Source organism: Pungitius pungitius, chromosome 12 (assembly GCF_949316345.1).
Source record: "Pungitius pungitius chromosome 12, fPunPun2.1, whole genome shotgun sequence".
Lineage (NCBI taxonomy): Eukaryota > Metazoa > Chordata > Actinopteri > Perciformes > Gasterosteidae > Pungitius > Pungitius pungitius.
Genome location: NC_084911.1, coordinates 4,713,161 through 4,738,625, shown reverse-complemented (window position 1 = coordinate 4,738,625; position 25,465 = coordinate 4,713,161). Strand labels below are relative to the sequence as shown.

The window sequence follows — 25,465 nt, the reverse complement described above, 5'->3', positions numbered from 1 at the left end:
TAGACACGCGGTTGCTTTTGTGGATCCGTCAGTCTGTGAAGTGAACGTGGAATATAGGCTGAGAGGAATATGCATAATTGCCTGTTAAGAACGGTGATTAAAAAGGTCCCAGGTGTGTGTGTGTGTATACTGTGTGTGTGTGTCAAATGACCTTTCACATGGTAACCCGTATCATTTCGACAGCAGCGAAGGGAAGTGGGGTAAATCCTGATGGGGCCACATGTGGGGCCCCTCACAGTGGCAGTATTTGACAGTCATCTGTTATCTAAAAGCATCCCCTTGACCAACAGCTCGGAGGTTGCACTGAACACAGCGAGGGAATCTTAAGTTGGGGGGGGGGGGGACGCGCGCAGTCAGGCCTCGCATCTCTGTGGAAATGCCAGGGCCACGCAATGCATTGTCGTTTTGTGATATTGGGCTTCTGTAAATCAAATGGAAAAAGCACGATTAAGAAACACTGTACGCACTGGAATGGAAAGCACCGTTTAACCGTTATGTGAATCTCTGACCTTGTTTTGATTCAATTAACCATTTACAACCCCCCCCCCCCCCCCCCCCCCCCCCCAACACAAACCATTACACCATTGCACTACTGCTGTTTTCCCTCTAGGCCAAGGTTGAGGCGTCCCGCCAAAAGTTTCAGGTAGAACATTCAGTAAATATTGCTTCGGGGCGAGGCTCCGATCGACGAGCCACCGCGAGTCAACTCGAGGAGAATCGCTGACTGGTGCCGATCCTCGATGAGCCGCGCAGCTCATCCGAAAGCACGTCACGCCCCGCCCCCCCCCCCCCCCCCCCCCCCTCCCTCCATCCATCAGCAAGGAGACACTTTACACCCACCAACGTACAAATGGAGAACTCCTTCCTTTCATTTTAAAAGGTTTTTTAGTTGAGCAGCATCTAAGCATCGGGGTCTTACTGAGGGTGTGTAAGTCTGCATCTCACACACAGGTGTGTTTAATCAGTTGGAGAGGAGCACCGCAACCGAGAGACTGAGGCCCGGACTACAAGAAGAGGAGGAACAAAAGGCGCGGCGGTTTGGTGGGGGCCCGGAGAGCTGGAGCCCTGTTCAGTGGTGCTGGGGGGCCCCGGGGCCCTTGTCGGGGGGAGCCATGTGGTGCATGTAGCTGGCGTCTTCATGCCCACAGTGGTTTAAGGGCTCGCTCTTGAACAGGGCCGGGGGTGGGGGGAGTTGGGAGACCGCGGGCACCGGCAGGTGGTGGTGGGGGTGTTGCGGTGCGTTTGCGAGGTGCTGCTGGGTCGCCGCGGGGTGGGGGTGGTGGTGGGAGGGGTTTGAGTGGAGCTGCACGTGGGAGAACGCGTGTCCCGCGGGGCCTCGCGGAGGCATGGGCCCCCCCGCCGGGTTGAGGTCCACGTGCGCTGAGGGGGGGGGCGGCGGCGGCGGAGGGACTGGGACCGGAGGTGGAGGACGAGGAGGTGGAGAAGGTGTTGGCGAAGATGCGCACGGGCAGGGGGGGGCCGCTGGTCTGCAGGACCACGGGGCTGGTGACGCGGAAGCACTTCTCCTTGTGCGCCTTCAGCATGTTGGAGAAGCGGAAGCGCTGGCCGCACACGTCGCAGGGGTAGGGCTTCTCCCCCGTGTGGGTGCGGCGGTGGCGCTTCATGTTGGGCCGGCTGGTGAAGCTCTTCCCGCAGATCTCGCAAATGAAAGGCTTCTCTCCTGCAGAGATTCGGACAGGAATGAGGGTTACACTACAATAGTGGACCAAAGGAGCCACGCAGTTAGTCAAATGAGATAGAAGATCATTCATCAATGGATTAAACATCCTCCCCTCCCCAAAGAAAAGCTCTCTTTTTCCCGTCCACCATTTCTCCCCGCAAAAGGACGACAGATCTTTCAAAAAACGCTAATACGCTGGCATCTTGAATTGAGGGTTCTTTGCCATCAACCCACCCACTCCGACGGAAGCCATTACGATTCACACGTTGAGCAGAGAGGCTAAAAATGAACCGGTTGGAACGCCGCTCTCATTAACCTCCCTCCACGGCGCCACCGAATGTGCCTGCTGCCACCCACGCAGCCATTACGCACGAAGAGCCTCCGAACCAACGGAATATCAAACAGGTGACAGCTAATGTGCTAGTTCTCTGCCACTGTTGTATTGCTCTCTCTCTCTCTCTCTCTCATCATCATGAAAAGTTGTGCGCTTAGTGGAGCAAACTCTGGGAGTCTCTGTGTTTGGCGAGCGTGCCGCCTATTACAGGGCACGGCTGGGTGTGTCTCCTCCTGCGCCAGCCTAAAATTGGTTGCTAGCGGCGAGCAGAAGAGAGGGAAGTGTAATTACACATCGCAAATAGAACTGGGAGGACCAACGGCGAGCAGAGACACTGTGGAACACGAACCGGCTCAGTTTGGTCTGCGAAACAGCAACAGACGGATGTAAGACAGAGTGTGTGTGTGTGTGTGTTCGTAGTCATTACAAGGCCGTGCATATATATATATATATTTATATATGCACGGCTCCGCTTTGATGTAGAACACCCCTCTCATTACAAAGCTGGGCGAAGCCTCCCGGCTCTCGCCACCAGAAGGTTTATCTTGGAAACATCCCACGTGTTTTTGGGTTTTTTGTAGAGCGTGTTTGGGGACCGGCCGGCAGACCCAAGAACCGTGTTGTCAAGTTTTCATCTCAAGGCATTCGGAATGTCAAGTATCAAAGAAATTTTAAACAACACCAGGTACCAAATAAATAGCAATAAAAATTATAATAATTTAAATTACTAATTAAAAAATAGCCTTTTGGCCACTTTTGCATTGTTATTCACATATATTTTAAGTTGGATGTGATCGAAATAAAACATTATTGCATACGTTCCAAGTAATTTACTGTGGCACAACTGTGATATTCAAATACTTCAGCTCGCTGAGAGAAGGGGAGGACTGGTGTCGTGTTGAAACTCGGCTGAGTGCGTTCTGGTTACGTTTCCATTTCAGTCCGTGTATAATTCAAACATTTACAGAACATTTTCCTTGAACCCCTTCTCACGTTGTCCCACTTTATTTTTGAAGATGGGAAAAGTGTCTTGCAGGTGTGCATGTGTGTACTTTGCTAGTGACAGCCGGGCCGTGGTTCCCCTGGAAACCACCAAAGCTCCAGTGCTGCCAACTCACATCTGTACAACAGGAATGTTTCAAAGGGCTTAGGAACTAAGACAACTCTCACCTGTGTGTGTTTTCATGTGCTCATCAAAATACTGTTTCATGTTGAAGTCTTTGCCACACCACTGGCACATGAACTGCTTGTGTCCGATGTGAATGCTCATGTGGGAGCGCAGCTGGTACTTGTACTGGAACCGCTCGTCACAGTTCTACAGCGGAAATAACAGGAGGCGTTCAGGAGACACACACACACACACACACACGCAAATACACATTCACAGACTTTTACGTTATACAGTACACATGACATTTAAGGAACTAGGTTAGCGCAGCATGCCAACAGCAACCAGCTTATTTGGCTGCATGTAACCACGCTGTATATTTGCACTATGAGGCTTCCTCGGTCAGGTCTTTTCCAAGGTATAATATTCATCATCTGAACGGCACCACCCAGCTAAGTAAATATCTGTGGGGGGGGGAATCTAATAATTTCCATTTGGAATAACAGACTTGTATGGACAGGAGAATGGCCCATACATCACAAACCTCCTTAAAAAGCATGTGAGGGCATTAAAGTGTAGGATGACTTAGAACATTTAATTAGAGCAGCTCCACCCATAAACACATGTTGCCTGTGTGCTGCCGTTCGTGTGGTTGGACTTTGAAAGGCCTCGGGTGGGAGTAAACCATCCCATCTGTCCTTCCTCTGAATTTTTGAGTGAGAACAGTGATAACAGAATAACATTTTCAACTGAGCAGAAATAAGCTTTGAAATAATGACCCACAATGAGGCAAAAGTCCTCCAGAGAACCTGCTGGTTAAATCTCACACATGACACATTGTAGGTTCTGGTTAATTAGTGAACACTACGCAGTTTGCTAATAGCTGACGTGGTTTGATATTCAGTTGGAGCCTTTCACGTTCCCTGGGAAAAAGACGGATGAATTTAACGATAAGTATTTTGGGAAGTCACGTTTGTCCTTTTTGTGTTTATCTTGTTTATATATATTGTTTTCATTTTGCTTGTAAATTTAGTATCTTATTTTATTCTTACATTGCATCAATCATCAAGACCAATTCCTCTATGTGTAACATGTGTGGCTCGTGATTCTGAACAATGAGAGAAAATGGCCCCATTCGGCTTGTCAATTGATCTTTGGTACACCTGCAGTCACTGATAACGAATCACGGACAGAGTGTATTTAACCTTAAAAAAGGTCTCGTCAGGAAGATTATGAACCATTATGACGCAGCGTAGCGCTGTGGAATCAAACAGATCAGTGATCACATTGAAAAAAACTAATTTTCATACAACACAATGCTTGAAAGCCGGAACATGAAACTTATTTTAAAAATATATTTTTTAAATCTTTACGATGATGTTTTAAAACTTTGAATCCCTTCTCGATGGAACTTAACCAATTCTTGTCAGTGCAGTAAATGATTGATTTGTCTTTTGATACTGTCCTGTATCGTAACGCGATCTCAATTGATCAGAATCGGCCTGTGCGTCTTACCTCACAACGGAAGGGTTTCTCTCCCGAATGCTGGAGCGAGTGAACTTTTAAAGACATGCTGCGTTTAAACGACTTCCCACACGTCTCACAGGTAAACGGCATGTCCTTTGTGTGAGCTGGGGCGAGAAATGCATGAAGGAGAGAGAGAGAGAGAGAGAGAGAAAGCGACACAGGACAACAATATTATATTATAGACAACTGCTGACACCCGATCAGATGATTACATTTCATTAAAGACAGCCATGTATCAACAAAAAAAAGGCCACTACATTATTTTCTTTAATCAGACACTTTATCAGATGACTCAAAGTAAAGGCCACATGCACACCATAAGAAAAACCAATGGTAGCCATAAAAAGGACAAAATATACCATCTATATGGCAAAATATTAGCATGACGTCATGTGGTCCAGTTGTTTCAAATATTACAGTGATGCTGCACAATAAAAACGTGTGGAAAAAGACCCCCACTTACCAACCATGTGCTTGCGGACATGAGCCATAGTGTAGAATTTCTTCTCACAGATCTCACATGAGAACTTCTTTTCTGCATAGCCGTGCACAATCTTTATGTGCTCGTGCAGTGACCACAGCTTCTTAAAAGACTTGTTGCAGGAGACACACTAAGGGACACATGAACATAGTGAAAACCATTAAGATCTATTGCTGCTGATAAATATTATGAGAACACAAACCCGACTGACATCAAATGGTTTTAATTTGCCAAACTGTTGCCTTGTGCTCTAGCGCCCTCTGCTGGGGGGGGGGGGGGGGGGGGGGGGGAAAGAAAATCTATTTTCCTTGATTCCTTTTGGAGATCTGCAGATTATCAACTGTCAAAAACGATGATATGCCATTAAAAGTGTTTCAAAGTAAAAATATTTGTCGTTTTGTTTTATGGAACTGAAAAGAATAGACACTTATCAACAGAGAGACACCTTTATACAGAGACACTCAATCCCAAAGGAAGGTGCAGTATTAGAAAATAATTGAGATTAAGTGTATTTCATTTCTTTCAAATGAATATTTAAAAGAAAAGGCACTTTTGCCAGCTATATGTCAGTTTTATTTTTTCTAATCAAATTTGCAAATTTAAAAAATGTGCCTTTGTGCAAGTGCACCCTTTTTCAGCGGGTTTCATTTTGGACTGACTTTGGAAATAAAGAGCGTTAATATATGTTCTGTGTTTGGGACTTTTGTCTATGTGGGAAATAAATCCAGCATCATACTGTGTTAATGTAACATTAGTTATGGTGCCAACAGCTTTATTTGTTTGGTGTTAAACGTTGAGTGGCTGTTTCCATACAGCATTTGAATATGTGTGTTAAGAGATCATTTAACAGTCATCGGATCTAACCAACATTACTGGACTCAAGATTATACTTTTATCATCATTAATTAACATTTGTTTGTTTTATTGATTTACATTTTCTACAACCCAAGGTTATAATATACTTATTAGAACAAGGTCTAGCTTACAACAAGGTGTCTTAATCAAGAACCTGATGCCCATCTTCAAGTTAATTAATACACTGCTGGTTTATTAAAGAAGTACTGTACTGAGTACTGTAAGTTGAACATTGTGTCAACGCTGGATTCCACAATCATTTATGTGTATTTCATACACCCGACTAGGTTTATGATGTGTGGGTTTCTGTGACCAAACAGGTTGGACCAGCGTTCATAATCCTGTACGGGGCATTCACTGGGGAAATGGGTTGGGAACCTCCAAACTTCAGACATACAGTAAGTGTCAAATGCTTCGACTTTGGGATCAACTTGTGAGAATGTCCGATCGGAGACCGGATCACAACTACAGAGATATTTCAATGTGCCCTTTTGCATGGGCCGGCATTTGGCAAACGGCCATGGCCGCACTACCATGTTTCCGTACAAAACGCATGTTTTTGCTACATTTACCCCAAGTCCTAAACAAAAAACGAGTCAATTTTAATGTAAATCGAAAGTGTTTGTGAGTGAGAAAGAGAGAGACAAATGGAATAAACTAAAAAGAAAAGGATTCTAGGTATCAAGAAACTACAATTTACCAAAACAATTACTTTTTTATTGTAGAGATTTTGTATTAAAATAAATGTTTGATGACTTCATGTCTAAAATCTATCTTTAATATGAACATTTTTTCATTAATTTTCCCACGAGGATTAGGAACATACTCAAGCAGAGACAAATGGTCTGTTGAGATGTGGGGTCAACAATATGAACTTATTTTCTCATGAAGATGAATTATATTGTAGAAATGTGTGTCCACCACAGCTGTATTTATACACGTTATGGGCAGGAATAGCTAATTTCAGGTTAAAATTCAATTAAAATGCTGCATTAAGCTTAAAGAGCTAATAAAAGAGAACTGGTATCTTCACCGATGAACATGGTCTCAAATGATTTGACCGAGTAGACAAAGGTGAAAAGATTCTTCACAAACTAAAAAGATGTGAAAATAGTTTAACAAACAAATATTCAAAAGAACTGCTTGAAGATCTTTGGTATCAATGTGTTGAATCTCTTTTTCAGTTCTAGAGAACATAAATTGAACCCACTGATACAGTCAACAACCAATGTTTATATAAAAATAAATGTTTAACTCATGTTAGCAGTTTGAGAAGGTCACCAGGCTACTGGAATTGGCTTAAAAAATAATTAACTGAAAAACAGAATGCATTAATGACAATATAAGCAGGTATTTGGACTACAGATGTTATCAACAGAAATGCACCTCTTCAAACAGTGGCCACAGTGAGATGAGGGATGTGGGACGCGGGCGCTCTGCTTTACCTGGATGTTCTTCTCGCAGTCGGTCTGTTGGTGCAAGGCCAGCTCACTTTCCAGGACAAACTTTTTGCCGCACTTGTCGCAGATCTGCATCCTCCGGTGAGTGACATTCATGTGCTTCTCCAGGTACCAGCGCGTGTTGAACACCCGCGGGCACTTTTCACACGTCAGCATCTCCTTCTCCTCCGCCTCCGCCTTCCCCCCCGCCGCCGCGGAACCGGCAGAGGACGGGGCCGACCGGGCCGACCGGCGCTTGCGCTTTGCAGGCTCCATGCGCCTCCGCCGGCCCCTGGTGGTCATTCCGGCGGCGGCTTTGCTCAGAGCCGTCCGGAGGCTTTTTCTCAGCGGCTGGCTGGGCGCCGCCGTGTCGCCATCACCCCGGCGAGCTCTCTTTGACCTTGTTCTTTGACTCTCTAGCTCTTCTTCATCTTCTTCATCAAGGCTATCCTCGTCCTCCTCCTCCTCTTCTTCTTCTTCTTCTTCCTCCTCCTCTTCCTCCTCCTCCTCGTCGTCATCGTCGCTGCCTGCTCTTTCAGAGTCATCAGCTGTGGTCACAGTCTTGCTGTCTGCCTTGGACACATGAAGTGTCTGGTTGTTCAGGTTAACCTCGACAATGATCTGCTCACGCTTGTAGCTCTCCTCCTCCCCATCTTCATCGTCATCATCATCTTCCTCCTCCTCCTCCTCCTCCTCGTCGTCATCTTCAGTGTCGTCCGAGGTGCGGTTGTTGGCAGCCTGGGACCCGTGCGTCCCCGCCTCCTGTCCTACTGCTGCCTCTCTGAAGTACTGCTGATGCTGCTGTGGCGTCACATGTTGGATGGGAATCGAACCGATGTTCTGATCTCCCATGGAGGTCTTTGTTGACATTTTATTGTCCACTAACACAGAATACGGCTTACCACCAACTTCCCTCTTATACAGCTTGCCTGCCAGGTCCAAATCTGGGTTAGGGGAGTGGAAATAGGATTGGGTAACCGGAGCCCTCCGTCCTTCCTCCTGGGACATCCCGCCAAGGCTCGGAACAGAAACCTCTTCCCTCAGGCTCTTGCAGGATTTCATGAAGCAGGGATGAGTTGGTGGAAATAAAAAAGACTTTGCCAAGCCGGGCTAGCCTACTCTACGAGGAAGGGCAGGGGACGCCACACCGATCCCCCACCCTCCTTCGACTAAAGAGACAGGAAGGAGGGGACGAGGCGGTTGATATTTAACCAGACTCAAAAAGAGCCTCCATGCTGTCCCAGGTAGGATAGGCAGTCGGAAAGACATATAATCCGTTCCAGGTTTTGCGCCATATGCTTAAAAATATGCAAAAAGGCTTTGTGTCTTTGATGCTGAAAATTTCGAGCTAAAATCCTCTGAAATCCGTTTGCGAGGTGTAGGCAGGTCTTAGATTCACTTCATCTGCAGACTGCTGGTGTCCTCAAGCTGCAGAGACAGACATGGAACTGCTGCAGGGACTTCCGTGTGCTGCTTGGAAAGCCATTTGCAGTGCATCATCTATGGGATACGACAAAAGAAAACACATGAGACTTTACTATAGCGAGTCTGAGGTGAAACTACAGCCATACGGTCACCTTTTCAACAGTGAGCACATTGTTTGCCCACAAATGTTTCAGTTCCATGTGTAGGAGTGAAAACCACAGCCTTAAAAAACAAATGCACATGAATTCAACTTCAAAAGCTGTGTATTCACGTATTTGTAAACTGGCATATTCAGTTGGATTCGGGCTCTGATGGCTACAACCACATTGTGTGGCTATTAATATGTCAAGGCCACAAGTGAAACACCTCACTATGAAACTCAATGCAGAGATGATTTGCTCTCTGGAGTCACATTAATAAAACATCTTGTCATTTAAGAGCATAATAGTAAGATGATGAAAATATCTTCTTAACGTGACGTTCCGAGCACATCATTATTGTAACATTGTTGAGAGCTCAGTATGAATTGCAATGGACTATGACTACACAGATGCAACCGCACAACAATAAACAGCTAAATTCAAAAACATTCGTCAATCATAGTGATGTTTCCCATCTGTCTTACATTTGACACAATTAACAAATTTGACTTCAAGACAAAAAGCTAATGTCAATTCCCCCTGATTAAAGCATTTGTCTTTCCGTCGACTGAGGGACAGCTTTGAGTAACCACAGCTCAGAAGCTCATAAACAACAACAGGAAACTCTATTTCAACTTTTCAATGAAGCCTGAGCCCCGCACAGTTGGGACCATATAGAAATAGTCACGTTTCTGCAAGTTAACAATTAAAAAAATATAAAAAAGAAGAAGAAAAGTGTGTGCATACATATATGAATAAATCTTGCGTTCATGTCTTTTGTATATTTATTACTTTTGCATATATCTGGGCTGGGTGCCGCTGGCTGACAGTTGATTGACCTCAAAATGAGTGTGCACCAGGGCGGTTATCTCAACAGAAAATCTCACTGAGCAAGAAACCAAAAAACCCATTAATTTTCTTGGAGATGGGAAACATCCTCTCTCGGTCTTCACAAATACGGTTTGCTTTATTTCTTTAAACACAAAGCACGCCACTGTTTTCAAAGAAAGCATCAATAGGCGAAGATATTCCAACATCCCTTTACAAACCCATGACAACTACTTTGTTCTAGTGGAGAGTGCGAGTAAAAGGGGACATGAGAGTAGAGCTAAACCCTTACAGCACAGGTGTCAAACTCAAGGCCCGCGGCCCAAATCCGGCCCGTGAAATGAATTATCTCTGACCCGCATGATCAAATCTATTTACTATTAGAGCTGGCCCGAACGGAATATCGCACGCATCACCATAACACTACAAATCCCACAATGCACTCTCCGTGTGTCGCCGCACATTTGCGCGCCGGCGAAAGCGCGCCTCGCAGTCTGTATTACAAACCGCTTGTGTCAACTTTCAACTATCCCTCTCCCCAAAAAATGCCTAAACGAAAGGTGGTTTTCAAGGCAGGTCCGTGTACCTTATCATCGTCCCTTTTACCGTAAAAACCATACCTACAATTTTTTACTCCATATTTTCATTTTATGGGAAAAACCACAAATTAACGAAGCGTAGCCGCTAAACCGGAAGTACGTAGATTTTAACAGTAAGAATCGACGCAAAAGTCTATTTTTGGAAACTACCACTTCTTTTGTAAACATGTTTTACTTTTACTGCAGCACTTTTATTTCATCACTGGGGGTTTAATAACAACAACTTACTCATCTAAAGTGAACAGTGCACTTATGAAATCATCAGTAATAAAATTGCAATCATTCCAGAGGCTTTGTGTATATTCAATCTTAAATGCCAGTCTAATTCATTCAAACTTTCATTACTGTAATCGCTCTCGAAGAATCTGAAACTGATTGCTTTGTTCCTCCCGTCGCTTCATCTCACTTGACTATAAGGTAAATAAGCCAGAATAAAAGTAGCCATAGATGGAAAAGTTGTTATAAAAGCCAAACAGACGCAGCAATGTTCCACCAGTTTGGAAAATAGAAGCGGAAGCCACTTATGTAGAATATGTCTCTCGACAAAGACAAACCCGTCTTCCTGTGCATTCTGACTGTGATCCTTTCTGAGAATTGGAGCACTGTGCGCCGAGAGCTTAAGACCACAACGGGAGGGTGAGCCCTGCAGTGACAGGGCACCCAACCTCACATGGCTGTCTTAGACATAGAGCCCAATAGATCAGGCTTCGTCTGGATGACAGGAAAATAAATTGCACAAGAAACCACTGCCATAACATGACTTAACATGCACCATGTTACATTCTTTTTTAAGGCACATGGATGGCTGAAATTAATTTGAATTGTGTTGAAAGACTAAACAACAAGGGACTCTAAAAAAGCATTTCAATAACTTCAATTAAAAGTGATACATGCTTTGCTGAAAACGGTCCCATAAAGTGGTTCCAGTGCCAATACACAAAACACACAGTGTGGTTATGTAACCCGCAGAGCAAAATCCTTCCACCGGCTTATCGTTTTCAATGATGAGTCACTTCAGAGTTTCACTCACAGCTAAATAATGCACTCCTTTGATGTGGGAATCAAACAGAGCAGAGACTTCTCAATACCACCGGTAATTATTCAGCACAATCCCCCTTGTTAGTTAGAGGTCACACCTATTGGAACTTTGCACTCTCACACACAAAAAAATAAGAAAAGTGTATAAATGAAGGCCTCAACAAAAAACACACTACAGCTTTGCTCAATGGCGCTTCAGAGACACTACGAGAAACCAAACATCTTCTTGTGTTGGTTAAGCCACAAAGCACGTTGTATACTAGATACTGTGGTTTGAGCTACGAATGACACAGGATGGGAGCTTTACTGCGAGGGCACTATACTAAACCTCAATCAAACAACATTAACTGATCCAAGTGTTCACGCGAGTGTCTGAAAGAGCGAGGCAGCAGGCGAGACCTCTGGAGCACTAAGCAGAGATGACGTTTACCTCTTCTTATGTAGCAGTGCTCCTCAAATACATGCTCCGTCTAAAGTCTAGACTTTAATGAGCTTTCCCGTTCGCGCAGCTTGTAGTGAGATCGTGTGAAGGTTCACATTCCTCACTCTGTCCAAACTCATAAGACCTTAACCGGCTCACTGTGTGCTGTGGTGCACTCTAGGGGTGCTCCTTAAGTATCTGGCCCTCAAGCCGATAATCAGGCCTTGAGCAGTAGTCTGTGTTAATAGTGCCTTTTGGTCTGGTATGAATCATCTGAGGTATAAAAGAAAAGGGAGAAATGAGTTACTCCAATCTCCCTCCGAAAACAAGTATCCTTAACTACAGAGAGAGAGAGAGAGAATATCAAGACAGACAGCAGTCCACTGAGCCTCACAGCAGGAATAGCTTAGGTTTTAGGAAGGGAAAGACATCATAGAAACATGGATCTCCAATTTAAAATAGAATTTGGATGAACAAACGAGAGGATTTGGGCCAACAAGATCACCGTTTCTAACTAATGAGGTTACAAAGTGCAAAACAGAGTACATCATTTTTATAAAGTACGACGAGATAGATGGATACAGTGCAACTAACGTTACTGTCTGGTTCGGGCTACATCTTGGTAAGAGCAATATACAACTTAACATTGCAATGCATACAGAGCAAAGTAAGAGGTGAAAACTAAGAAGGGCAACACTGTACACCGAGCAGCAGCAACACCGTGCAGGCCTAGCCAACTTGGGCTACTTAGCTAGCTAGCAGTACTCCATGGATACTGACCTGCACAGGGCATACACATGACAAGCTAGCTTAGCCACATTAGCTCAAGATGCAGCCATTAAGATATTTTAGTGCAGTCAAATGTCACTCAACCTCAAAAACAAAGCATTTTACCCCGCGCAAACAATAAAATATAAAGGCTTATATTTGCAAACATACATTAACTTAGGACAGACACTGCATTTACGTTTCTTTTTTTTAACCCAAAACCGCCCAGAAAGGGGCTAACGTTAGTTAGCTTAAAGCTAGCATTAACGTCAGATAGCTATTAACGTTGACATTTAATTTTGATACTGCACCGTTAGCGGTGAGGCAGTTATCGGACCAACACAAAGCAAAAGAAAAAGCGGATGTCATGCTTTGAAATGAGTGTAACGTTGTCTAAAGAGCAAGATGAGAAGCGCCGCTTTCCTGACAACCCACCCCCCCCCCCCTCTCGACTGCTGGTCAGACCCACTCGACTCTGTCACCGAGTCGGTGCTGGCTGAGCTCGCGGACTATTCTCACCGGCGACCCAACGTCTTTCCGACCCGCGGGGACCCCCCCCCCCCCCCGGCTCGGCATGTACGTTTAGGTGCATATAGGGACACGCTACACGGGAACATTTTGCGGTCGTTTTGCAGGCTTACCTCCTTCGAGAGCGACCTCCCTCCTGCGTCCGTGCAATCAGAGTTGCACAGATTCGGGCTTGAACGCGCACTTTCCTCGCTCGCGCTCCCTCGAATTTCGCGGATGTGCATTTAGGAAAGAGCGATGCCTGTGATCTTTTTTTTGGGGGGGGGGGGCGGCAGCGGACTGTTTGTTGACGTCTCGTATCGTCTGCAGAGATACCTGCGCCCCGGTGTCTTCAGCCCTCGCTACGTGGCGCTCCTCCTCGATACCCGGGCCTGTGCGGACGCGCGGCAGCGTCTAGGTCCGGGACTAGGTTTTGGTCCGGGACTAGATTTAGGTCTGGGTTCCGTCCTGACGAGACAGGACACGCCGCGCGCACACACGCCCGCTAAGTTGATATCTTGATTCATGAAATAATAGTGAGGACCCCGGGGACCTATTTGCCCCCTCAAAAGAGAAATACTTCAAGTGTAACAAAGATTTTTCTCACCGTCAACACTCTTTAATATCAAACCTCGTGCCTTTTATGTCTTTGACGTGTGCGGGAAAAAAACAAAGCGCGTGGTTTATTGTTTTGCGAATTTCTGGTAACTCCCAGGATCAATATCCTAATTAGTAAGAATGCGTAGGCATATTTACATTTCTTCACTACATTATATATAAAATAACTTTCATAGTTTAATTTATTCCCAAAACATAAAAACTTCTCAATATTGAGGACTTACCAGAGCAACTGTTAATGTGGCAACAATGAACAGTAAAAGCTTACGTTTTCTTCATTGCGAAAAAAGTTCATAAATCACCACCTGCATAGCCGTATACACTCAATAATGATAGTAGAATCTCCTCCCAAGGCTTTGGACAACAATGACTATTGGGAGGTAGAAAGAAAATTTTATTAAGCAGAGCCATTTCTGAAGTATGGTGCATACAACGTCTCCACACAAACTAGACAGGGCAATGACTATATGCATGGACTATATGCATGAAGCCATATATACTTCTGGCAAACCAGAACAAAGAAGTTATGTCAATGAATTGTTCCAGCACATATAACAGAGCAATGGCATTTATTCTTCACAATTTATCATCTTATTTAAAGCAATCATTGATGTTAAAAACACTCATGCAATGCTCTGAAATTATGTCGCACAGATAAATCTTCATTTAATGATCTGCTTTATCATCTTTTTCAAAACAAGTACAATAGATTACCCTCCACTCCCTTAAAAGTGGACTTTTATAAGTGTATCCATCGCAGACCTCTCACTTTCTCTCCCACCATTCTGCCATCTGCAGAGCCCAGTCCAGAGGTGGTCAGAGAAAAGAGTAAGAGGAATGTGTGTGAAGTTGAGAGTTCTTTATTGAATCCTCAAACCCCCTTCTATGGCCCTTGTAATGGCTGGCGACAGCAAGAGTGGGCTGGACATGAGGAGATGTCATCACTGGGGCAACTGGAGCAATGTGCCCTGTCCCGATGGCAGGTAAGTGATGTTGCGGGAGCGGGAGAGCTGGAAGGCGATGTCCTCAGCCGCCTCCAGCTTGCGTAGCTCTACCAGACCATCACCAGCATCCATCAGAGAATTGGCGATGAGCAAGGCAGCCTGGGAATCTCCCTCTGCGGAGATGATGGCCGCCTGCTTCTGTTGCTCTGCCTAAATGGGTTCAAATATTTGGTTCACTGGCCAGAATAACTGATTGAACCCACCAGCTTTAACCTATGGATCCTGCATTTAAATTTCTTATTGTTCAAGTAGTAAGGGGATGATCAGAAAGGTAAAAATGTACCTTTTCTACAACGAAACGGGCCCTCTCCGCCTCCTGCTGGGCAACCTGCTTCATCTCAACAGCCTCGGTGAATTCCTTGCCAAAGGTCAAGTGTGTCTGAAAGAACACAATACAATTGTTTATCCAAGTCAATTTGAAGACACATGAACAACGTTGCAATATTTGAAAATAGCTTCTTACCAGTGAAACGTCATCCAAGATGAGGCCGAAGGTGTTTGCTCGTTCTGTCAGGTCCTCACTCACCTGCCGAGAAACAAGCTCTCTCTGGGTGATGAGCTCACCAGCATCGAAACGAGCCTGTGAAAGGAAAAATTGGAGTCACACTTGGGAGGAGTTGGTTTATCAAACTCCTAATGGGAACCTAAACTGTATTTTTTGGGGTGTAACTCCTGACTGATACTCACCACTACGGACTTCAAGACCTCTGTGGTGATGGATGGTAGCACCCTCTCGTCATAGTCCTCACCAATACTGGTGAAGATGCGTGGCAGCTGGGTGGTCAACGGCCGGAAGAGGATACGCAATGTGATATTAACATTCTGCAGATCTGTGGAGGGAATAAGTGAACTTACTACACAGGTTAACCTATAAAACATTGTTTAAGATTAAAACTTGTACAGTACATGTACAGTATCTAATGTTTGCATAACTTGTAGACAAATGAAAGCATTCTGTATATAGCTCCGTCACAGTGGTTAACAATGTATGTTTGACGTGTGCGCCTTTCTTCATCCATGATAGCATTATCACAAGACAAGTTGCATTCCCAGGGCACGTGCCTTCAGAGGTCAAAAAGACATTGAACTAAAAGGCACAAAATTGAGGACAACATTCCAGCCGTTTAGTAAGTGATTGTTGTACCTTTGCTGCCTGTGATGACGGGAACGTTGCGTGGACGGGAGCGACAATCAAAGATGATAGGTTTCTGAACCCAGGGAATGAGGAAGTGGGTACCTTCTCCAACAACAGTGTCTTGGACTCCTCTGAACCTGTCAAAGATCACAGCCTGGTGCCCTGCATCCACTGTAGAAACAAGTATAGTTACTCTTTGGCTCGAGATTTGCACGTACAGGTTCATAGTTCATTGCCGGGTGTTTTAATAACTTTAGACCTAAAGTTCAGATCGTACAAATTCCATAACTGAAGCAAACACCTTAGTACAGGTTTAACAAAAATACTATTGAAAATATTGTAATCGTTAAACTCAGCTAGAAACACACTGCAAATACATATAAATCATGAAACAACAAAGATGTTTAGGAAAAACGTGCTTGATGAACACATGACGAAATATCAGAATCCCACAATCATAAAAGCCCAAATAAGCATTAAGGTTGTGATTGGAAAATGACTGAAATATTTTTCTCCAGCTGCATTGAATCATGATTGAATAATATTTTTGTCTTCTATATACGATTAATGTCAATTTCTTAATTGAGCTTACTTTGAAGATTTTTTTTCTTCAATTGCTGATTATTTGGGATCAGAGTAGTGAAGCGTTTTTCTTCAACTTTGTTTCTTTGTTTATTGAACTGTTTATTACACCTTATATTGGGGGTCTTGCCTGACAATCCCCGGTAAGGTGAAAGCTAAGTAAACCGTGACAAGTTGAGAATAACCCGATTGGTTTATTTAGGAGTGCCATCAACAAATAAGTTACTCACCATTGAAAAGAGCAGAGTTTGCAACACCGCCACCAATGGCGAGGGCAAGCCCCAATTTCCCGATTGACTCAAACAGCTTGGCCATGACAGCAATCCCACTAGTAGTGGATTCAAGAAAAGGGATTAATGCACTTAGAAGACTTCAGATAGAGATGCCTATAAAACCACCACGAATGCCCTTCCATCCAGTAATAGTTCCCCATGGCCTTGAACTGATAGATGCCAAGGCTGTGGTTGGTAGCTAATTTAGCTGCCTGAGCTAACATGAATCTGTCACCTAGCCAGCTAGCTACTAAGCTAGCTGCGTACTGAGCTGTATATGTAGACTGAGACCGATATCAAGCGAAGCCGACCCAGCACACTAGGATGTATTCAGAGCCCAGGAAATGTGAAAAAATGACATATCATTTAAAAGAGATTTAAATGAAAGACAAAGTGCGTGTCGGCAAACGTACGCATGTTACATGTCGCTGATGTAAAGGGGTTGATCTCATGCACGCCTTACTCAACACTATCACCTCATATACAGAATGTTGAATAAAACCTCTCCACTTTGCTTTCTATTCACCGCCATACGCACAATTTTCTATACAATTCAGCGTTCTTGGTGTGACCACCATCAACTCACTGGCTGGACTCACCTCAGTTTTGTTCAGATGTGTGTGACCTCCACCGGACACGACGTATAACACATGAAGTATCTGATCGACAGCGCATGCGCGAAGCTCGTAGTAACGTAGCCTCTGATTGGACGAGAGACGGACCTCTTCTTCTATCACTTTGTGTAAGTGATCGGCTTTCCCGTGATCAGCCATTACTGCCATCTACTGCTTCTCTAGGGTTTGGGAGTCTAGAGTCTAGTTGGACGTCAGACGAACGATTGATTGATCAATATAATACTGTGGTCTTCGCAGTTTGTGTGAAGTGAATACACATTTGTTTGAAGGCAGCTTGTCTAAAAAAACAAAGAAGTATAGACTACGACATCTGCAATACTAGATACTATGATTGTATCTGACCACTATAATTGATCCGTTATGTATAGTTAAATTGGTCTGCCAATAATCAGCCATAATACACAGTCTGTATTCATAAGGCCAGACGGCTCAAATCAACAATCTCAATGGGTTCTTTTGACGTATTATATACCAACAATTCAAAATCCCACTGAGGATTAAGATATCAAAATAAAATTATGACTGATATTTCACCCCACTGGTGTCGATACTGAGGCAACACGCGATTATAACTTTTTAACATAGAGGTCGAGCTAATTTCAACGTCTTCAAACAATAGTTACAAGGCCTGCTTGTTATATGCAGCGAGTCGTCCCTTTGTCGCCCCCTCGCGGCGAACACCACCGATCACACAACAGTGTGTAGTTTCGCTTTCCTGCATGCCTAGTAAAGTGTGACGGGTTTGAGGCAACAGCGAGAAACCGCCGTGAAACAGTTGTAAGGTCTGTAAACGTTACAAATCTTAAAGATGTACGAGATGTTTTAAATCAGATAGTAGCGTCAGGTGCAATCATACGATCCGTCGCCAGTGCGACAGGATGATCTCTTTGATTTCTCTCCACTTCCTTGACAATCAGCTCTGCGGATGTGGCTGCTCGGCTCGCTGCTACATGTATTGTTTTTTTCCTGAGGCAAGAGGCACACAGTATTTTGCTGATTTGTTGCAGTGGGGCTGTAATTGAGAGCAAAACAGTCTCGGATTCTACAGAGAATTCTACTTTGCTCATACGCATATCTATTGTGTATTTGTGTTCAAAGCAACCAGTAGTTAGTAAAACAAAGCCCATGTGGCTTTTAGAGCAGCTTAAAGAACAGTTAACTTCACAATCTGAATAATATTTCCACTGGTTTCAGATTTATATTCATATTGTACCGCAGCTAACGGATGGCAATACGTTTGTGTTTACAATGCAAGCTAAATATCTAATATATATGGAATTAGATGGATCAGATTAGTACATCAGATCATCAATTGGCTAAAGATGTCATCGTCGTAGTCTGTCAATTTAATAACGAACAAGCTGTAGAGTGTAGAGGGATTTGGGACGTCTTAATGTATTTGAGATTGACAGTTATTTGCACACCGTTTCAACTTGCTCCTCACTATTATGGATCACCCTGAAATGGACATCCGAGTTATGTTGATGCAGTGCCCTAGTTTCCCCAATAGAGGGTGTTACCTTATCAACTATGTCTCCCTTCCTATTTGCAAGGGTGGGGTCTGCGGATGGTAGGCCAGTGATTTTTCCATTAACTGCTTTGTGAAGCATTTGAGTGTTTCAGCCCTTTTTCATCGTCCTGTTGATGTTCATGCTCACCACAATCTGAATTTTTTTTGCCGTGCCTGTCTTGCAGTCCCTCTTAAAATGCTTGTTCTTCACAGCAGGGACTCGTTTTCTCCCAGCAGATGGCAGAGTCGGGCAGGACTGTGAGGGTGAGTGGTCTGCCCTCTGACATTGAGGACGACAGGCTGAAAGACAAGCTATTCATCCACTTTCTAAGAGCCAGGAACGGAGGAGGGGAAATAAACTCTGTCACCATTGTAAAGGCAACGCCCGTCTCTGCCCTCATCACCTTCGACGACAGCAGAGGTCAGTAGGGTCAGGGTGTGCGCATGTCTGTGCATACGAAGCGTAGGGCAGGTGGCTTTTTAATTGATTCCATTGCAGAGACATGCTGGTGTGGAAATACTATAAACTGTCTTCTACCATCTACACCCCTCCCCCTTTTTTCACAATACAGCAGCAAATGCTTTATTAATGTTTTAAAGACTAGTTAATGAGTAACAGAATACACACAGCAGTGACAGGTGATTCAAACAGAGCTGAAAAATGTGTGATGCAAGTCGGTGGAGAAGCCAAAGGTAGTGAGGATGCTTTACAGACTGAGATTGATTTCTGTCTGGGGACCCTTCTCACGCAGTGGCACAGAGAGTTATTCAACACGGACGCTACACTCTGGAAGTGGATGAAAAGAAGTATAAAATCATTGTAACTGAACACCGAGAAAGAATGGAACCAGACGAGGTAAAACTCAGGTTTTTGGAAAATATATCAACAAATTCTGAATGGACTGTTGAATCAAAACATGTCTTGTCTCTCTTCTGCCATTGACACAGGTCGTCTTAAACTTATCTGCAACTGTTGACCACAGCCAGCTTCCTGGGGGAGTGATGGCGATGACACACCTTCATAAGCGCCACCCGGAAATACAGATAAGCTACGGTGTTACGGAGGAATTGTGCACATTAACCGGTGCCTATTCCAAAGTCCAGGCTGCTTTGGCACAACTATTAGGTCTTCCCAAGGGCCCCAAATCAGCCGCAAACGGAAAAGCATCAAGTCAACCTGCCACCAGTGGATCAAAGTCGGCCCAGACAGGACAGGAGCCTGTTATTCCGGAGTCAGAGTGTCAGAGCAGGAAACATAATAAACCACGGGAGCAACGAGAGAAAGTTCACCTCGGCAGGTATTGCGATGACCACAGCTCCGCCTCACACAGAGACATGACGCCTGGCGCTTATGTTTTGGGGGATACTGGCCCGACGGAGGGTGCAGCTGCTCTGCAGCTTCTTCTTCATCCTACTACACCAGAGGAGGACTTCTCGCTCATTGTGGATGCAGACATGTTTCAGTATATCCAGAAACACTGCAGGGAGGAATACCAGCATATCCTAAGTCAGTATGGCGTTGATGCCGTGGATGTGACAAATCAAGGGGTGACTACTCTCTACTTGCAGGTAGCAACAGGAGTGGGGGAAGATGGCCGCGGGCAGGAGTGCCTGAGGTTGGCAAGAAAGGCAATAAGTGGGTTTTATGAGGAGAACGAGACCAAGATCCGCCGAGACCAGCTTCCGAAGAGCATCCTGCCCCTCAGGGGGGGGCAGCAAAGGGTGATGGACACCTTAAGCGTCAGATTTCCGAAGCTTCTTTTGAATGAAGACGACGTCAATATCTACATTATTGGGAGCGTCTGTGACGTGTCCGAGGCCAAGCAGCTACTTCTACTGGACCCGAGCAAAGCGAGGGGTAAAAAAGAGGACGTTGCCAGTCTTCTTAGATATCCTCCACCCGATTCTGATTCATCAACCCCCGCTCATGAGTGGAGAGTCCCCCTCACCTTGTCCTCCATTGCAGATTTGCAGGGAGACACGACAGATCAGCAGTTCCGGTCAGAGGAGGATGAGAGGAGAGCTGAAGGGGCCACAAAGTATAAACTAGCTGCTCGATTTAAGGATTCGGGACTTGCCGCGCTAGGCAGTCGACCGACTGACTTCTCCTTACGAGGACACTCGTCTCCACTTCGACAAGCAGGCCCTGGGCCGATTCTAGCTCACGACGTACTGTCGGAGACGGCAGGGACATCTTATGAAAGTGTCTCCAGAGCGTCAGCTCAAAACACCGGAGGGGACATCTTGTTCAAGAGTGGATATGCCTTGCCTTCAAATGCTTCGCTGCAGAATAAAACCTCCCCGAAAGGTCATTTAATCGATACTCGACCGAAGAGTTTGACATCTCCCGTTAGCACGACGCAGTCCGGTGTGTCACGGCGTGCTTTACATCCACCGGCTGGATCTGGATCCACCTTGAAGCGAGCCAGTAGTTTCTCGGGAACACCTCTGCAGAAGGCCCAAGTTGTGAGTCAGAAGAGTCCAGACGACCCGGCCGCCAGGCCCACGGTCAGCGCCAGGGGCCGGTCCGGCAGCTTCAGCAGCCAAACGGGGAAGGACCAACGCAAAGTCTGCCATGCAGAGATGACACTTTCCAGTGTGCTGTGGGAGCACATAAAAGAAGCCTACAGATCCCGAGTGGACGACCTGACCTCTGACGTCCAGATGAAAGAGAGGTGCTCAGAGGGTAGCTGTGATGTGACGCTCACCTTGAGAGGGGCATCGTCGTCCAGGGTGAACCCATGTCAGCAAGGTTTACAGAAGCTGGCCGACTCCGTTGGGGTGGACTTCTCCGTGCACGAGCTGCGCCTGTCAGAGCTGGGCATCACCGACGGAGAAGATGAAACCCTACAGGCTTGTTGTGCCGAGGTCCGCGGCAGGTTCAAGAAAGTCACAATGCAGTCTTCGGAGAAGAGCTTATATCTTAGGGGTCCGCAGGCGTTGTGTTCTCAGGTGGGTGCCTCACTGCGGGAGGTGTTTTCTGGCGATCTGGTCCAAGTACCTCAAGAACAGGACCTCTCTGGCCCTTCTACCTCAAAATGGAGTCCATCCCCATTTTTGCCAATGAACGAGGACCAAAGTAGTCTGCACTGTAGCAGAGACCCTCGGGTGATGCTACAGGGCCAAACAAGCAAAGCCGATAGGATGGATAGTAGCCAGGAAGGGAGACCAAGCCAGAGAAGTGACTTCCGTGAGACAGAGCTTGTGAATGGCTCCATTAACCAACTGTTGGTGAGGAAAGACCCCGTCATTAAAGAGAAAGTGAAGATCGTACAACCAAAGGAGATGGAGGGATTCGTCAGCCACGGCACAACAGGAATGGGTGGCGCGAGACATGCGACCGACGTCGCGCTAACGACAACCAACAGTGACGAGGACACAGCTCTTCATAAGAAGGAGATAAGTACAGACTCCAGCCACAAGGACAGTACGCAGCAAAGACACACAGGGACGCCAGAGGAGTCCGGTTCGGGTACCGCGGGGCTGGGGAGCACCTGCGTGCGCTGTGAGATTGAGACCGCGACGACAACCACAAAGTGCGGAGCGACCATGTGCCCAAAGTGCCGCGACACACACGTCCGTTGCAGAGTTTGTCACGAGACGGAGGCGACGACGCCGGGCATCAGGGGCCAAATGAGCTACTCCAAACTAAACATCACTTTACCAGGTCACAAAAAAGGCTCTGCCATCAAGATCACCTACTGCATTCCAGATGGCATCCAAGGGGTGAGGGGCTTATTTTACACACATTCTCACTGCTGTATCTGATATGCACTGAAAGGCCCAATGCGTATTTAGAGAGGGCCAAAATGCTATACGATTGTTTCAATAGGAAATAGTATAATTCAGTTACGTGTATGCTACAGATAAACTATTTAGTGCTCCGCAGTTGACTCGTACGCGACGTTAACAAGCATTAAGTGGAAGCCATTCTGATCCAACGACCGCTTTTACTCCGTCGTACCAGGAAGATCACCCTTCTCCAGGAGAAGCTTTTCAAGGAGGGGTGTTCGAAGCCTTTCTTCCGGACAGCGAGAGGACGAGGACGCTGCTACCAAGGCTGGAAGAAGCATTCAGGCAGGGGCTCATCTTCACAGTGACGGGTGCAGACACGGGGGCCAGGGCCTCCTGGGACTGCATCCCGCACAAGACCACCCTACATGGAGGCAAGTCCGGGTGAGTGAGTCCAGCGTGAACGTCTAACCCGAGCTGTGAAGTCGAAGGTCCCATTAGTCCATGTTTCTGAGATGAGCAGTCTTCTTTTTGTTTTACCACAGGAACGGATACCCAGATTCCACTTACTTGACTCGCTTGTCCGATGTCTTGACCGCTAGCGGGATTGGAGAAGCAGTAGCCAAGTCTTAAGATAAAAGCAATGTGAGCAGTTTTATCATTTTGAAAAAAGTGATTGGAGCCAATTGCTGTTTATTTCTACGGCGCTTAAGCTTTTATTATTCCGATAATTGTTACAGTTCATATTGTAGTCGTTTTCCCAACGTCATAACCTGCCTCAATGTTGCTTTTTTTTCAAAATCAATGACATTTTTCAAAATGTGTTAAATGACAATTTTGACCAACCCCCATTGTCTTAGCATCCCTGAACATGTTAATGTTCTGATCATTATTTTAAAAAAGATAAATGCATGGTACTGTGTATATGTTTTATCACCGCATTGTCTATTTTTTAGGATCCTGTTAAGGAAGAAAATACAGAAAAATGTTTGTAGAATATAGGGGTTAGTTACTTTATATTTGTAAAGATTTACCAGAATGGGCACCGAAATAAAAGAGCACATCTCCTGACATTTTTGTTATGCTTTTTTTTTTTTTATTAGTCCTGGAAAACATGTAAGGCATATGGTAACATTACACACTGAAGCATTACAAGCTCTAGAGGCCATGTGGCCAACATGGCACCACGCAGTAAACCCAGAGTCAAGCACAGAAGCAGCATCAATTCAAAGGGTTTAAAAAACAAAGTGGAGATGAGAAAAGCAATTGCAACCAGGAAAAAAAAAACCCCCACCAACACAAGGAAGGACAGAGAGTGGAGAACTGGCTTAGAAATCAACCACGCCTTGTAGCCAGTGGGGACTGAATGCTAACAGGTGTGCTAAGTGGGACAGATGCGGAGTGAGTTTCTGGGGGGGGGGCGGGGTGTCAGTGGATCGGCTTCAGTTGGCAACTTGATACGACTCGAAGGGCGTTCTCCACCCTCACACCACGCCACTACATGACTACTGGACGGGCCCAGCCAGGTTGCACTTCCGTAGCTTCTGCGAAAACGTCGCTGCCGCGTAAGAATGACCGCTACGGTGACAATAGCTGCAGGCAGGTGTGGTTGTTTGGGTTCTCGTCAGAGCCTCGCCCTTTGACTGGGAGTACTAAAGCTTACATAGAACACGGAGGGTGTTAGGGTCTGTGCAGTGGAACGGAATGATGTTGGATGTGCATTAGTCAACGCAAAATTAAGCAGTTTCTCAGGTGAAAAAAAAAAATCACCTGAGAAACCATACAAAAAAAACAAAAGAAATTCACCTCAAAGCTAAACGGTGGGTGCCTGTAAAGGACTTCCGCTATACAAGCCAAGACGGATGGAAGAGGAGTGCTATTGGAAATACTACACACATTGCCTTGGTGTGTTTGTTCAAACCTACAACTACGAGTGTTAATTCATTATATCAAATCTAAAAATGCAAATGATCACTTTGTTTTTTCTTTGAAACACTGTTTTTCTCCCGTGCATCTCTGAGTTGCTAGGTACTTTTGCATAAGTGTTACTGGAATAACTGGGAAACATTACAATGCAGATTCCCCATGGTGGAAAGTGCCCAGGCGGCTTGAGACCATTTCAAAGGCATCGTTGCTCAAAGGAACCAAGGGGACAGAGAATTTTAATAGGTTTTCCACATGCCGATGAATGCATGCAATTTCAAATTCCAGATGTTTAACTAATGTTTATCTGCTATGATTGTGTAAGGAGAAAAAAGGGGGCGATTTGGAGAGAATTTTGGACTGTGAATGTTGCGCCGTCCACAGGAAAAGAGGAACGTCTCAAATGATCCTTGAGTGAACTGGGATCAGATGCAAAGGGGGGAATGCTGTGTCTGCGGCAGGAAAGAGCTGAGCTATCGTCAGCCAATGAGCTGGGGTTTTGTGCAGATGTGTTACAGTATTGGCATCCCTGTACAGCTGTGTGAAAACATCTGCGTCCTCACTTGCTACACAAGCCGTTTGGAAACAAACGGAAATGGAGTAGAAATCCAGTGAAGAATACCACGGAGCTTTGCATTTTGAAAAGAATTGCGGATTTCGGAGAATCTATTTTATTTCGGTGGAGTTTTTAACCTTAAATGCACCATATTCAGTCCCTTTTCACTGTGTTACTAATATTATGGTTGTAAACACTTCAACCTGTTGTGGTCGACATGACGTGAGAGCTGTTAAAACACAGTGAAAAGGATATAAATACGGGGGTGGGGGGGGGGGGTGCCTCGGACTGAGGTAAACTGTGTGCAAGGAGAGAGGCACAGCGCAGGCTGATGCTGTTTAGTACGA

At 45.4% G+C, this 25,465-nt stretch overlaps 3 protein-coding genes across 5 annotated transcripts; 1 reads left to right on the top strand and 2 right to left on the bottom strand.

The window, feature by feature from the left end:
* Positions 1-803: 803 nt before the first annotated feature.
* znf652 (zinc finger protein 652) lies at positions 804-14,000 on the bottom strand. The gene is given in 7 exon segments (XM_037475716.2): positions 804-1,376; positions 1,378-1,681; positions 3,186-3,330; positions 4,639-4,754; positions 5,114-5,261; positions 7,432-8,925; positions 13,286-14,000. Coding segments are annotated over 6 exon segments (2,076 nt in total). The 5' UTR covers positions 8,488-8,925; positions 13,286-14,000; the 3' UTR covers positions 804-1,069.
* A 142-nt stretch (positions 14,001-14,142) lies between these two features.
* On the bottom strand, positions 14,143-17,464 carry phb (prohibitin). The gene is made up of 7 exons (XM_037475719.2): positions 17,362-17,464; positions 16,721-16,818; positions 15,918-16,079; positions 15,461-15,603; positions 15,237-15,353; positions 15,057-15,152; positions 14,143-14,923 (listed from the first exon to the last, which is right to left on the bottom strand). Exons 2-7 carry the CDS (start codon positions 16,803-16,805, stop codon positions 14,711-14,713), a joined length of 816 nt encoding a protein of 271 aa, XP_037331616.1. The 5' UTR covers positions 16,806-16,818; positions 17,362-17,464; the 3' UTR covers positions 14,143-14,710.
* A 600-nt stretch (positions 17,465-18,064) lies between these two features.
* Positions 18,065-23,712, top strand: si:busm1-163l24.3 (uncharacterized). 3 transcript variants are annotated; one of them, XM_037475862.2, is made up of 6 exons: positions 18,065-18,179; positions 19,124-19,328; positions 19,660-19,763; positions 19,856-22,633; positions 22,875-23,083; positions 23,185-23,712. In XM_037475862.2, the coding sequence occupies exons 2-6, from the start codon at positions 19,145-19,147 to the stop codon at positions 23,270-23,272; spliced, it is 3,363 nt and encodes a 1,120-aa protein (XP_037331759.2). In that variant the 5' UTR covers positions 18,065-18,179; positions 19,124-19,144; the 3' UTR covers positions 23,273-23,712. The 3 variants fall into 3 exon arrangements, with proteins under 3 accessions (XP_037331759.2, XP_037331758.2, XP_037331757.2); XM_037475861.2 differs by having other exon boundaries at positions 18,072-18,179; positions 19,145-19,328; XM_037475860.2 differs by having other exon boundaries at positions 18,083-18,179; positions 19,121-19,328.
* Positions 23,713-25,465: the final 1,753 nt, after the last annotated feature.

Excerpts from the sequence above, each read along its gene's own strand:
- phb (XM_037475719.2), bottom strand. The coding sequence starts at position 16,805 with ATGGCCAAGCTGTTTGAGTCAATCGGGAAATTGGGGCTTGCCCTCGCC. Across the intron at positions 15,153-15,236 it reads TCTTGGATGACGTTTCACTG|ACACACTTGACCTTTGGCAA; the intron begins GTAAGAAGCTAT and ends GTGTTCTTTCAG. Across the intron at positions 14,924-15,056 it reads CCCGTTTCGTTGTAGAAAAG|GCAGAGCAACAGAAGCAGGC; the intron begins GTACATTTTTAC and ends GAACCCATTTAG.
- si:busm1-163l24.3 (XM_037475862.2), top strand. The coding sequence starts at position 19,145 with ATGGCAGAGTCGGGCAGGACTGTGAGGGTGAGTGGTCTGCCCTCTGAC. Across the intron at positions 19,764-19,855 it reads AAAGAATGGAACCAGACGAG|GTCGTCTTAAACTTATCTGC; the intron begins GTAAAACTCAGG and ends CCATTGACACAG. Across the intron at positions 23,084-23,184 it reads CTACATGGAGGCAAGTCCGG|GAACGGATACCCAGATTCCA; the intron begins GTGAGTGAGTCC and ends GTTTTACCACAG.